Here is a 14,394-nt window from a genome sequence, read left to right as displayed (position 1 = left end):
CATGAGCTCTGGTCCTGTCACTGCGTAAAGAGTGCCCCTAGCAACATCCAAACAATTTCTCCAAAAGAAAAAAAAAAAGAGTACTGGCTCATATCCAATATTTGAAGGTAAATCATGTGTGCTGTTTTCGAAAAATGATACTCGTAAATTCTCAACATTTCTTTTGGCCAATGTTTAGAATAATAATGTTGCTGTATATTTATTGCATTCAACAGAGTCTAACAGATTTTATATTTTTAAACAATACATAAATGATGGAAGTTGATGTTTATGTTAACAAATGTCAACGAAAATGCATCAAATATGTTGCCTTGACTTCCTCACCGGCCTACATATTTGATGAATTTCCCTCAATCCATGAGTTAGCGAGCTGCACTGCATTATGACACACAATGAATGATTCAGCAAATCTAGATGTTTTGTTGCATACTGGTGTTATTAGCATTTGAGGGGCATTTTACTGCATACATTTCCACAGGTTCCGCAGCGAAGAGGCTGGGTAGATAAGAGGGATACGAGATGAAAAGATAACGAATTTCCCCCTGGGGATAAATAAAGTTTACATCGATCTATCTATCGACAAAGAAACGGAAAAAGACAATCTGCGTTATGTGAACTTTTACAATCTGTTACTGTGATGCATTCAGAGTTGACTTCATGTTCGTTCGTTTGGACTATGCAGTTGACTGAAAGACATGTTCTCACCTCTTGCCTCCGTTGGGAATTGTTGCTGAGTGCAGCAAACAAGTAAAAGCTTCATTACACGTTGCTGGTGACATGTGGGATAGGCTCGATGGCTATGAATGCAACACAGAATCATGCATGTCGGAAACATGTCATTCACCGACATGTATTGAGTAGGAAATGTTCCACACGTCGAATGCTTGAAGTTTGATAAATTGGAATATTGACAAGAACAAATTACAACTACATATTTCCATCTTCGTCTCTTTCTTCCCCTTCTCTTTCCTTTATATTTCCTTCTTTCCCTCTTGGACATTATTTCATGTTTTCCTGCTTTGCCTTTCTCTCTCTGTTTCAAACAGGTTTTGAGTTGATCCAATTTTTGGATCAGCGAACGACTAAAGGTCGCTCGCTGTCGTCAGGGGGTGAGTAGAGGTGGGAGGCTACTGACCGGAATTCTCTGTTAATTGAATGCCGGTTTGGATCACACAGTTGACTGAACTTGCCGTTATAATTGAGCATGTTCATGTTCACCAATTACACATACGGTAAAATCACACGTACACACATCCACGAGTTATTGAATTTTAAGCATGTATGACAGGAATAAGGTCGAAAGACACACAGACTTGTGTAATATTATCGTTTTCTTGCGACATAAAAAGAAAGCGTGGGATTTGTCCGCTGACCCGACGAGCTGATCATCCTGAACTTGTATTGCATGTTTATCCTCACTGGTCAGAAATCGATACGTACAGAATGACAAGCGGCACACGGCACCAGGATATTCAACATAGGGATATGTTTAATGAGATTAATGAGGTTCATCACTATTGTAACATATACCATGAAAATAAAGGTGAACCTAGCACCATTGCAGTAAAACAACAAATTCAGCAACGCATAATCAGATTTTGCATTGATTAGGATCAACATTGTAGGATGTAACAGTTTTGACTGCATTATACATTTGATGACAAACTGCGGGTATAACATGGTAATAACTCCAGATGCATGTTTTTAAGGGGCGATCCATCGTTTAAGTCTGTTAAAGGGTCTTTGGGAGTACGACTTTGTCTGTGAACAAAGTTGTTTAAAAGCCTTCTGATGAATTTCCTCAAGTGATGTATGTCACTTGGCAATGTCGGTTGGGTCTGAAGACTACAGGTTAAAAAATTTAAAATAATCTGTTGGAAAGAAGTGAGCTAATCAGAGCTCTGTAGGCCGCTCCTCATCTCAATTTGAGGCTAGCAGCTCAAAGCTACATTAGCCGTTACTAGCATATCTCATCCAAATCTCTGGCCGAACTGTCGGCGGTTTTAATGAGGGTGAAGAATGATTGGAATAAAAAAAAGAGGATATCTCTGGTTCTGCTGCAACGATATATATTTTTAACTGGCCATTGTGAGTATTATAGGAGTGAAAGGCTTTGTCGGTGAAATACTTTTTTTAAGACACATTACATGGATTATAGGTGTTTATAAAAATGTACATTGCATGGGACTTTTCATTATTAAAAGAAATTAAAAAGGTAAAGGCTAATGTAGCAAGAAAAACAAAACACAACGTAAACAAATATAATTGTCCCTGAATACTCATGAAATGTGTAAACACTTATAAATGTTTGCACACAATTATAAAATTGTTGTCACAGATTTGTACCAATCAATGAGGACATCTATGCACCATAACGTGCTGCCGTTAAACCACGCTGGGTTCCCCCATCATCAGATCCTCTTTGTTTTCCGCCACATGTCTCTTTGACTGCACCTGTGCCTTGAAGACGACGCATTCACACAGTTTGAGAATTGGCTTGTGTGGTTGAGCCTGACGCAGATCACTCGATGGTGTAGTCATGTTTTTGGGATTCTGATTTTTAGGAGGGGAAATGCAATTAAAACATAATGTTATGAAACATAGTTAAGCACCTACCACAGCATAAAAATTAAGATCTGAGAAGAAAAAAAAAGAAATTATATTTGAAATTGACCAAATGCTGCTTTCAAATTCACCCACCTTTACCAGGGTGACGACAATGAATACTGGGACACACATCAGTGGAGCGAGGATAAGGAGCGAGCCCAAGACGATGCCCCAGTTGCCGATTTGATAACCGTACACGACGATACGGTGTGAGTTCACCAGTTCAAACAGTAGTGTGACCTAGGGGACAAGAAGTAGCTGTAAAACAAGTGTAATGGTGGGCTTTGTTGAGCTAGAGAAACAAATCATAACCAATAGAAAGAAGTGGCATGAAAGCGGCCATGAAATCAAATTCTCTCTAAATTGAATTTGAAGTTATGTATCTTTAATTGTATGCGATATGTGCTGCTTAAATATACAAAACCACCAATATGCTCCGTTATCTGACTACTGATTCCCGTTAAGAATGAACATGTCTGCTGTACTTTCTGATCCTGTACCGATCACGCAGCAAGGTGTGTTTTTAAAAACAGATATGTCAACATGTTCAGGAATAATCTGCAGTCTCGACAGAAAGACAGAAAGGCCAGGAGAGAGGGGGGGGGGGGACAAGAAGAAAACGAAGACGAGAGGCAGCTAAAGATCTGTGTTCTGAAGGTAGAAATTCATGAATACATATGAAAACATATGATGTATCTCACCCCGCAGATGAGCGGCGTGATGAACAACCAGCAGTACTTCAGCAAGGGGAACGGTTTGTACCCGATCATGTCCTCAATGTTGTCATAGAAACGGTCCGCACCTGCAAAGTCATAGACGGGGAGGTGTTAGTCAATCAAAGGGGCATAAAAAGGTTTTTCACAGGAAACTAAAAACCCAATGAGATGTTGAAGCCTAAGCTTTGTGGTATTTTTTTTGTCGACGATATAATGTTCGTTTGTTTGACCAGTAGTGAAGAGAACCTAAGATTCAAGGAAAGTAGACACGGCTACAAAAATGATACAGTAGGAAGGAAATGCACTTTTACAGAGTCACAGAAATTGATTACTGTATATATACACAAACACGGTCAGGATGTTTGTGAAAGCACTGAGGAATACGCCTTCAGTCTCTTGAAATAAGCAAAAGGCTTCAGATATTTAGGGCTTCAGAAATATTTTGAAGTGAGTAAATAATGTGTGTTTTGACGAACAGCCCAGCAGCGGTTCACTGTTGCATCATATGAATCATGTAGTGTGGGCATTACGGCCAATGGCACGACTTACCATACACCCAGCCAATGACAACGCACTCACAACAGGCGATAAAGAGGAGACTGATTCCACTGACACCGTAGCTGTCAATGAGCTGGAAGAGGACAATCCCTCCCTGAAACATGAGCACAATACACATGCAGGAAAAAAAACATTAAAACGGACAAGCTGTGGTTTTTTTTGCTGACTGTCCGGGGACTTCATCGTTACCAATTTCCTGTGAGTCAGTGACCCACATACCAGAGCACGACATTCCCATATGTGTCATACATCATGAAATCAAACCCTTTAATTACTGGTGTACATAGGATATTAAGTGTAGCATATAGTGTATATTCGATCAACACTTCACAATTCCCTATTGCCTTATGCCCACTTTTTGAATATTGATAATAAAGAAAACTGCAAGGTTATGCTTTGTTCGAGTTAGTTAGTTCATTAACGACACTAAGAGTTTATTACAGCCATACTAACAGTTGTATGAGGCTGTGCAAAAGCTTTGAGCTAAATGATAGCATGCTCATGTTGTAATGGTAAAATATGTATTAGCATCATGGAATGTTTTTAAAGAACAGTATGACATCTCAGTATAATGGAGAAGTAGAAACAGGCCCTGCAAGACACAGATGTCAACAAATAAAGACATGTTTTCTTGACTGAAGACATGGTCACATTCTTGGAAGGGTCGTTTGAAAAAGGAACATAAAAACCACAACCGACTCACAGTCAGAGATGGGCAGTATTTCTATTACTTGTATTTGAAATACGTATTTCAATTACTTTTGAGTATTTTGTCATTTGTATTTGATCGGGCCGATAAAAATCGAACGTAATTTGTAACAAAATACTTTAGAGTGGAGTCATTTTGTATTTAAAATACTCAAAATACTTTCTCCACGAATCAAAAAACAGTTCACGAGTTCAGATCTTCAAGTTCAACGGATTGTCTGTCAAGGTAAATATTTTATCTGAGTGTGACAGATGTCAACTAGCTTGATGTATAATGTATGTCTGGTTCTGGCTACATAGCCTATTGTATATACATGGTGATGGTTATAATATCAAGCTAGCGATGCTAACATGCTAATGACGCTAGCATGCTGTCTAGGCTAGTGCATAGCCAGTGTTTAGCAAGTTAACGTATCAGTGGAGTAGCTACCTGTAGGAAGAGGAAGATTGGAAGCTTGTATGTTCATGATAACCTTATCAAGAGACGTCTGACCATCTAATCTTGCACTGTATTACAAGTTATGCTGTATCTTCTCAATGTGAATGTCATCATGCCATATCAATTACTGGCAGATAATATAGTTCACAGTTAGCCAGGCTATGACAGTAGATGTCAATTTGTTTAAAAAAACAAAAAAAACATTAAATATTCAATTAATTTTATTTAAAAGGCATATTATGAAAGTATTCTTAGTTTTTATTATTTCATACATTCTACAGTTGGCCAGGTGGACAACATGTCTGTGACTGTTCTTCCTTTCTGTGGGCTTCACCAGAGCTTTGTGTACATCATATAGCCCAACCCTGAATGCTCTGCTATACCAAATTGTGAGAAAACGGAAAATCCAGAAAAAAGTATTTCCTGTATTTTAAATACAAAATACATGTATTGTATTTTGTTACATTTTCTGGCACCAGTATTTTGTATTTTATTTGAATACATTTATTTGAGGGGTATTTTGTATCAAAATACATTTTGATGTATTTTTGCACATCTCTGCTCACAGTTGAGCTACCTGCATGAACCAGATACCACTTCCTGCATGGGAGTCATGTGGGCTGAATGAGTATCTGTGGCGCACTCTTCCCTTGCAAGCAAAATAAATGGACAAAGACAACTTTGAATCTTTTGAAGACTTTGTTATTGATTTGTGAACAACTCTCTCTTCTCCCGCTTAACATAGAAATCTTCCATCACAATGTTTAGCAGTTATGCTTACCATATGTGTTGTATTAGTTTAGAATGCTAGCATGCTAATATTTGCCAATTAGAAGATATAGCTGCTAATTTATAGGTATTTGGTCATGAATTAAAGTATTAAACAACTACAAAAAATACCTGATTATCGTGCATTATCGTGCTAAATAAAGAAGTATCTCATCATCACAAGTCTCTCTGCTGCTTACCTGTGTGATGAGCGGCAGCCCCAATAGAAAACAGACAACGGCTATGACCAGGGTCAGCACCTCTCTGCCGCGAGGCCTCCTCAGGTGACGTGGGAACAGGTCTGTGAGGGCTGTGGCCATGCTCTCCACACACACAAACTGTGGGGAAGGAAACAAATTGGCTCAGAAGGGAGTATGACATGCTGCTGAAACGCTTCGTTCCATACAATACCTGACTGTCCAGGCCCAGGAAGAGGATCGTGAGGAAGAAGAGCACAGCCCAGAAGGATGAGCCGGGCAGTAACGACAGAGCCCTTGGATACGCCAAAAACACCAGACCAGGACCTGTAGAAAGCACATGAATACATCAATCAACACATGAGAGCGTACTGCAATCTTCAACACCAAGTCTTTTAACACGTTAGTTCCAAACCCGCCTGGCTTGTGACCCCTTACGATGACTTCTGAACCTCTCATCAAAAGTTATGGCCTTAGTATGGACAGTTACTAAGGCTATAACTTAGTTGAGAACAGTTAAAGGACCAGTCTGTAGGATTTAGTGGCTCCCTCAAAATCCTACACACTGTTCCTTTAAGCCTAAATTAAATCAACATGATTCCGTGGAAGAGAAATATTTGTTCTTATCCCTTCAATCATCTTGTGAGCCCTCACATTTTTCCTGTGACCCTTCGAGGGGGTCCCGATCCCATCAAAGTAAAAATCTTTCAACTGTGTGTCAACTTAAAATGCCATCTTGTGGACATTGTTGATTATTGCTGCCACTGCCAGAATTACTGTAGAGCCACGATGCAATACAGCTGCAACAATTCGTCGATTGTCAGAAAATGAATGGACAACTATTTTCATGATCGAACAATAAAGCAAAAAGGCCAAACATTTGTTGTTTCTATCTTCTCAAATATGAAGATTTGATGATTCAAAGATAGTTAGTTATTGCAGCCCAACAATGCATGACAAAGAAATACAACAACTGTCAAAGCCAGCAGTGAAATGAAAGATGCAGATGCTGAAAAGGGAGGAAAGAACTCACCGGCAGAAACAACTTCTTCCATCGATCGGCCCATGTCATGAGCCATGAATCCCAGCACTGAGAACACAACAAAACCAGCGAAGATACTGGTGGCACTGTTCAGGCAGCATAGTGCCAAGCAATCCCTACAACACACCAAGAACAAAAGCTGGCACTGTGAAGGAGCACATGAATGTAAAACCCGTAAATGTGACCATGCGCTGCGTTGTGAGGACACCGACCTGAAGCAGTTACTGTTGTATTTGTTGTAGCTCCCCAGAGCGGTCAGTACTCCCTGACACACGGCGAAGGAAAAGAACACCTGAGTCCCTGCATCATGCCACACCTAGAGCGGGTAAGAGATTGACTTTTGAAACATTTGAGAGGGACCTGGAATGCTGACATTGTTAAAATAACCCGGATATATGCTTTCCATCAACTTTTTTCCTTACAGAGCAATAACAAAGTCATTTGCCAGGTCAAAACAAATAACCACAACTGCACAACAACAAACAGCTTTGCTTTATGCCAGTATTAATTATTTGGCAATTTCTGTGATTGTGTGTTGAAATGTACGTTACGTAGAAAATTCCTTTTTGTTTCTGTCCCTGCATTTACAACTGTGAGAGTGAGTGTGCGCCATATCTATGTCCATTCCGGTTGGCGTGGGCGGGTTTGTTGACACGAATGTCTCCGCGGGCCCTCGTTCTGACAGCATCTGGTTCACATTAGAGGCACAACAGCACTGCGAGTCTCGTCCAGTTAAAGACAGAGCTGGCCATGTTCCCATGGGCCCCTTCTCCGGCCCCCACAGTGGGACAGACTTATCAGTGGGTCAGTGAACCGGACACCAGACAAGGAGGAAACTGTTGTGTCTTTAGAAACATGCGTTTTATTTGGCGGTTCTGAATACAGATTCACACACACATGAACAAAAGGAGACACAGTCCAAACAGGCCCCCAGATGCGGACCAGAACTTGTTTACGATTTCCTCTGCGGTTCGAGCAGAAACATCTGCATGCCGAAGCAGGACTTATTAGAAACAGAACTGTTTTCTGGCTCGGCTTTTAAGAGCATGTGGGAGTGCATACCTCTGCTTTCTGACACGTAACTGCTTTCACCTCCTTTTGACATTACGCCAAATTACTTTCTCACAGTTTTTCCCTGTGCTTTCCTTCCACGATTGCATTCTAAGATTCCCACAATGGTTGAGAGAGTCCTCAAAGACAAGGGGGTGTCTGAGGGTTAACCCTCTGGTTATTACATTTGACCCCTGAAGCGCTGCTCTGAACTGTAACGAGGAAGACGGAGATAGAGAGGAAGCAGGGTGAGGGGAAGTAAGAGGGGCGATGATGTCTTTTGTGGGAGAAAGAGTTCTTTTCTTAATTCCTCGTTGTTGGCAGAAACAGAGGCTGTCATTGTGCATGAGCATGGCATCCAGAACTCACTTCTTTTTTTTGTTCCTTTTCAGTTTAGAAAGCACATCATTATGCTGAGTGAATGACAGCTCTGCTGTGAGAACGTAATCCTTATCTTATGTAAAATAAATCAGAAGTTCGCAATGATGGAGTTTCAGGTTAAAAATAGTTAAATTGACTTTTTATGAAGGTAAATATGCCTTCATAGTGTGAGATTGAGATTGTTTTAACTCCTGTGTGATGATGTTACTGTATACTCAAGGGGGAAGCTTTCTTTGACAAATTTGTCACTGAAAAGGGATCCTGGTTTGCTTTTCTTGTTAAGACTTGTAAAGACGGTCTTGGGACCGGAAACTGGAAACCGATTGAAGGCAAAAAGAAAGGGGGAGGAGATAACATTCCTCCTGTTAGAGTACTCACATGTGGATCAGAGAGCTTTCTTAAGTCAGGTTTGAGGTAATATCGAAGTCCCTCCCCGGCTCCTGGGAGGGTCACTCCTCGGATGAAGAGGATGAACAGCATCAGGTAGGGGACTGTAGCAGTGACGTACACGACCTGAAAACACAAAACACATACAACAAAAAGGTAGTTTGTATACGTACACTCACTCTTTTCATTTACCCTGCATAAAGGTTTTTTTTTGGGACAACAGAAACAAGCACACTGACACGAAACACTAACTTATTACTATCTTATCAATTTGATATACAAGCTTTGAGGGCAAACCTCCCCGTGCGCTACCTTTTTACACATCAAGCGGACGTGAAGCAACATTAAAAACACTTTTTTTGTTATGATCTTGTCCAGTATTCTCTCTCTTTCAGCTCTGTTTTTGGTCTCCAGCAACTCATGAGACCCATTCCTGGCCCTCAGCGCCACAAAAGTTGCCTGCCTGCCGTTTGGTGCTGGACAAGTTACAACAGGTTTATCAGAGTTAATCGACAACATCGAACCAAAACAAGGAGCTGAAAGATGCTAAAACACTCCAGAGAGCAATAAAGTTAAAATCTTTCAGATGTCACTCTTGATTGATTTTGCGAATATTTGTGTTAACTGCAAGTACGTTTTATTGTTACAAGCTCCAGAGTTTATTTCAAAGACACCTGTATCAACAACTGGGGCAATAAGTATGCATACTGTGTCAGCTGACCAATAGAAGAAGAGCAATTCAAGCATATGTTTACAGTGCATCCAAACTAACTGTGGACTGAGAGGTTTTACTGATTGTTGTCATAAAGAAGACTCAAGAAGGGGAATCCATCTTGTGTTTCCTCTGAAGTCTATAAGAGGACAAGATTTAGTGTGTGTGTGTGTGTGTGTTCAAATATGTTAAATACCTGCATGCCCTAGCTTTTGTCTTCCACATAATGTCCAGTACATGCAAGCATCTTAATTTAATTCTAAATGAAAACTTTGTATGCATTGATGACTCCAGATAGAAATCAATCACCCATTGATTTACATCCATACCAATCACATACTAGGTGTGAAGGTAGATTGAAAGAAGGGGAGATGAGCTAGAGAAGCCATGTGTATGCAACTTCATATCAGGGACAGTACTGTGTATGGGTTCAAAGGTAGTACTCGCCTTTCCTGTCAATTTGATTCCCTTAAAGATGCAGAAGTAACAAGCAATCCAGGCAAGCAGCAGACAGAAAGCCAGATCCCAGTTTACGTTACCCAGGGACATGTCAGTTGTCATCCTTAACACACGGTGTCTGTGGGGAAGCGAAAACGCAGACGTCAAACTGCATCCTCTGCAAATAACACGCAGACTGATGGCTGTACAGATGTGCAATTGAAACCACTTTGTTCCTTATTTCATAAGCCTTCTCCCACTGCAGATAAACACAGCTCGCTACTAGTGCCCCATCAACGCATCCAACGCTATATTTCCCTTTCGTGTGTCCACTTGAGTGGGAATAATTTCAAATACAGCAAAAAAGGACGAAGCAGCTCAATGAATAAATACAGATGTGGACAACTGTCATGGTTTATTTTGGATGGCTTCGGGTTTTATTGTAGAAGTTGCAGGTCACAGAGCACATATTGTTCTCATCATGCAGCGCAGTTTGTAGCTGAGTGATTTCCCAATATCCCCCCAACAAATCAGGAGATTATCATGTGAAGAGCAGCAGCCGTGTTCCAAAATGTCTGCAAAGTAGTATCAATGGTGCAGTGCCTGTTTGGAAACGGGGCGATTGTGTTGCTGCTTGCGCATCGAAACTACCTCACACTCTGCACCGTGCTTCCTTGGAGCCTCAGCAAAACACCCACCTTGTGTGACGTCGATTGGATTTGTCCGAGAAAATCAAAGAACAGACATAGTACGTAGATAATTATACATACAGACAGAGACTCCTTCCATTTTAGGATGATAGCGATAATGGCTCATCATTAGCATCATGTTCACTTAATGCCCAGACAGTAAAGATGGCCTCTTGGTAACAAGCTGGAAGCTATTGCTGAGGAATGTTCCAGACATGCACACTGGGGAGGATGAAATGACTTTCTCATTTTAAAAAGACAATGTGTGTGTGTGAGTGTGTGTGTGTGTGTGTGTGTGTGTGTGTGTGTGTGTGTGTGTGTGTGTGTGTGTGTGTGTGTGTGTGTGTGTGTGTGTGTGTGTTTCTCACTGCCAGAACTCCTCTTCCGGTGACTTGCTGCCAATCGGGTATGTGTCAGTTGTACTGCAGGAAACATATTTTTTAAAACATAATGCAAGTAAGGAAGGTGATTTGAAATTGCATAATAACTTTAAACAATTCTTCTGCATTGTTTTTAGCTTTGAATAGTCAAGTCCTCACATTTCATTTTCTAAACTGCAGCACTCAGATATCGGAGCGATATCAACAATGTTCAAAGGGGTGTTACTGTACGACTGCTTTTGATTATTATTTAAACGTGATGGATTTGGGATTGTGATACCGTCAGACAGAGCCCAGCTAACTGTTTCACTGTTCACAGTCTTCATGCTAAGCTAAGCTAACAGGCTGCTGGCTGCAGCTTCATATTTACCGTATGAGAGTGGTGTCAAACTTCCCATCTAACTCTTGTAAATCTCCCATCATGTCTACTATATCAATATGGCATTTTTCTGCCATTTAAAACCCCACTTCTTTTTTTCAACCACTAGGGAACGATTAATAGTTGATTATTGTACTTTTTTACCACAGAAACAGATGTAAGAACCTCCAGCTCTGAACACATGAAAGCATGGGTGTGTCCGAATGCTGCTACATCTATAGAAGCCAATACTAATGCCATATTCTTGCTTTTTCTGTGTATTTGTACATGGCAGCTATTCAGCTATTTACCGGTACACCCGGCCGAGTTGAATATGCTCCTTAATTTAGCAATAGTTAGCTTGGTGAATGGGCCAAACTAAGGGCTTGTGACTTGGGCTTGGGTCCTCTGAGAAGCTCATTTTGCCCCTCTGACTGTCTTGTTTCTGTTTGTGAATGTATAAATATCGTGTGTTGAAGCTGTGTGTTCAGAGCGTCTACACAGTTCACTGCAATACGTGGCTGTGCATCTGTTCTCTGCCTGCAGGCAATAAATTGACATTACAACCTTGATCACTCATCAAACTCTTGTTTATTCTTCCTTTGATTGAAAAAATTCACTTCTTCACCTAAACTCTTCCAGAAATATTCCATAACACCACATTAACACGAATAGAATATGTAACGTTCACCAGGTACAGCTTGACAATAAAGATGCAACTTACTCGTAATTGTCATTGGGAGAGTAGTCAGGTACGGTGACGGTGATGTTGTTTGGGAACGACCAGTTTGAGCCAGCTTGAAACAAATCTGGGTTGCCAAAGGCGCTGGAGTGACTGTGACATAACGCTAAGAGGTGTTAGGAAAGAAAGATGAGGGTGAGTTGGCTGTTGCATGCTTCAAAGTGTTCAAATGTGTCAAATTTTCTTGCGGTGAAGTCTGTAAGAAAGCAATAACGACACTGATGATCAAATGCAGACGTGTTTAAGCAAGCCAGCGTCGATTCACCACAAAGCATGACTCACCGGTGTTCCACCAGTTGTCACATGTGGACCAGGGCAACGGGCTTTTGAAGGAGTTATACAGGTAGAAGATGGCCCAGGCCAACACCACGATGTAGTAGATGTTCAGATAGGCCACAATCACTTGGGCCGCAATCCCCAAACCTGCAGGACAAAATGACTTTTCACACACTTTCACACAAAGTTTGGTTTGGTGTCCCAGTCGCAAACACTGAGATATTCACGTACGTACATATTCTCCTTAAATTCTTCCCATTATTTCACTTTGGAAGCATTTCATGTGGTGTGAAAAATCAAATCACCAGTACTGGCCACAATCAACACAATGTATTTATCTTAATGTATTTTTCCAGTAAGAATGAAGAAAGCACGATGAAAAACGGACTCATTGTTGAGTAATTCTACAAACAATCTGTCCGAGCCTTGTCTTTACCCTGGAACATGGGGCATATCTTCCTCCAGGCGGTCACCCCGCCCTCACTGGTGTACTGGCCCAACGCCGTCTCCAGGAAGAACACAGGGATGCCACAGAAGAAGAGGAACACAAAGTAAGGGATGAAGAAGACACCTGCAAATAAACATAACCTTTAAAGAGAGTCACTCGTGTGTGATGTGAAGCAGCGTTTCCACAAATATTGGCACGCTGCACACAGACAAATAAATACATATTCAGCCACAAATCCAACACATATTAAAGGTTGATTATGTAACTAGCTAAGTGGGATGAAAGGGATTAATTGTAATGAAAGAATTTACAGTGGGATTAACACTATTTTCCATGTTACTTGGGAAAATTGTCAAGGACCCTTCTTAGAGATTGGTATCTATCTATCTATCTATCTATCTATCTATCTATCTATCTATCTATCTATCTATACAGAAGCTAAAATGGGATATTATGAAATGTTTTCTGACAATGCGGACAACAATGGAAACCATTTTTGTCGTGAATTCAGTGTGCCAGTAAGATGAGGAAGAATACGTTTTTTAATGACAGATGTGAGTGACTTTTGGTGTGACATCTCCTCCTCGCTGTAGTCTGTCATTTCATTGAACATGCATACATTAACACATGCAAACATGCAAATACACGTGTGTTCAGGTATTCAAATGCATGTGCGCGCACACACACACACACACACACACATATTTTCAGCTTCCATCTACTTACATCCAGCAAATAATCCCTCCATATCTCAAAAACCTGGTCCCTCACCTCCTCCATTTTTATAGCACAGATAAGGGAAACGCCAAACATTCCCGAGGCCAATGATTTCTCCAGCCATGGAGAGTATGAACTCCATGTTGTTGGCCCATTTCCCTCTCGGCTGAACCCCACCCTGAGGAGGCGCCACTTCATCTGGTCCCGGGACTCCAGCAGGAGTTCCTGTGGCCGTTTCCTTAGTCATAGTCTCTCCGTCTGCATGAATGCACACACATTATAAACACAGGTGAAATGCAAACCATGTCTGTACCTCTCGCCCAGAGGCCCGAATTGGTAGTTTTCATAATTATCCCTACAGCTCACGCAGCAGTCTCTATTAAACCTTCTCTCCTGGTTCTGTCAAATGACAAAATCACCCAACTCCCAATGCAATTAACTTCCAAGAAATTACTCTTCCAACTTGTTTGATTGCAAAAACTACCATAAAAACGTATTCAGGCAAATATTTCTAGCTTCTTAAGAGTTTTGAATGCATGCAACTAACTCACTCGTGGGCTTGCAGTGGGTGGCTTCCCGAGACTGACTAACCGGTTTGAAGAAAATCTCTATTGTAAAGGAAGGCGTGTCCTTATGGACACCACACGAACACACGACACGCGCGCGCACACACGCGCGCGCACACACGCGCGCGCACACACACTATTACTGCGTCCCATTCAGAATAAGCTGTCCTCGTGGACGCTCCCTCACCACAATGTGAAATAGGCATGCCCCACTA

General features: G+C 41.2%; 1 protein-coding gene across 1 annotated transcript; it reads right to left on the bottom strand.

The window, feature by feature from the left end:
* Positions 1-1,464: 1,464 nt before the first annotated feature.
* Positions 1,465-14,271, bottom strand: LOC306795883 (sodium- and chloride-dependent betaine transporter-like). The gene is made up of 16 exons (XM_079294577.1): positions 14,165-14,271; positions 13,668-13,871; positions 12,885-13,019; positions 12,455-12,595; positions 12,155-12,278; positions 11,061-11,114; positions 10,013-10,142; positions 8,845-8,979; positions 7,248-7,351; positions 7,027-7,151; positions 6,208-6,320; positions 5,997-6,134; positions 3,873-3,975; positions 3,309-3,409; positions 2,701-2,847; positions 1,465-2,553 (listed from the first exon to the last, which is right to left on the bottom strand). Exons 2-16 carry the CDS (start codon positions 13,858-13,860, stop codon positions 2,386-2,388), a joined length of 1,911 nt encoding a protein of 636 aa, XP_079150703.1. The 5' UTR covers positions 13,861-13,871; positions 14,165-14,271; the 3' UTR covers positions 1,465-2,385.
* Positions 14,272-14,394: the final 123 nt, after the last annotated feature.

The sequence above is a fragment of the Melanostigma gelatinosum genome (assembly GCF_949748355.1).
Source record: "Melanostigma gelatinosum genome assembly, chromosome: 22".
NCBI classification, from domain to species: Eukaryota; Metazoa; Chordata; class Actinopteri; order Perciformes; family Zoarcidae; genus Melanostigma; species Melanostigma gelatinosum.
The sequence above is the reverse complement of the archived record's forward strand: the minus strand, read 5'-3'. Positions and strand labels throughout refer to the sequence as shown.

Coding starts and splice junctions, on each gene's coding strand:
- LOC306795883 (XM_079294577.1), bottom strand. CDS start 13,860: ATGACTAAGGAAACGGCCACAGGAACTCCTGCTGGAGTCCCGGGACCA. Junction 12,279..12,454: donor TGACAACTGGTGGAACACCG/GTGAGTCATGCT, acceptor AACACCTCTTAG/CGTTATGTCACAGTCACTCC. Junction 11,115..12,154: donor TCTCCCAATGACAATTACGA/GTAAGTTGCATC, acceptor TGTTTCCTGCAG/TACAACTGACACATACCCGA.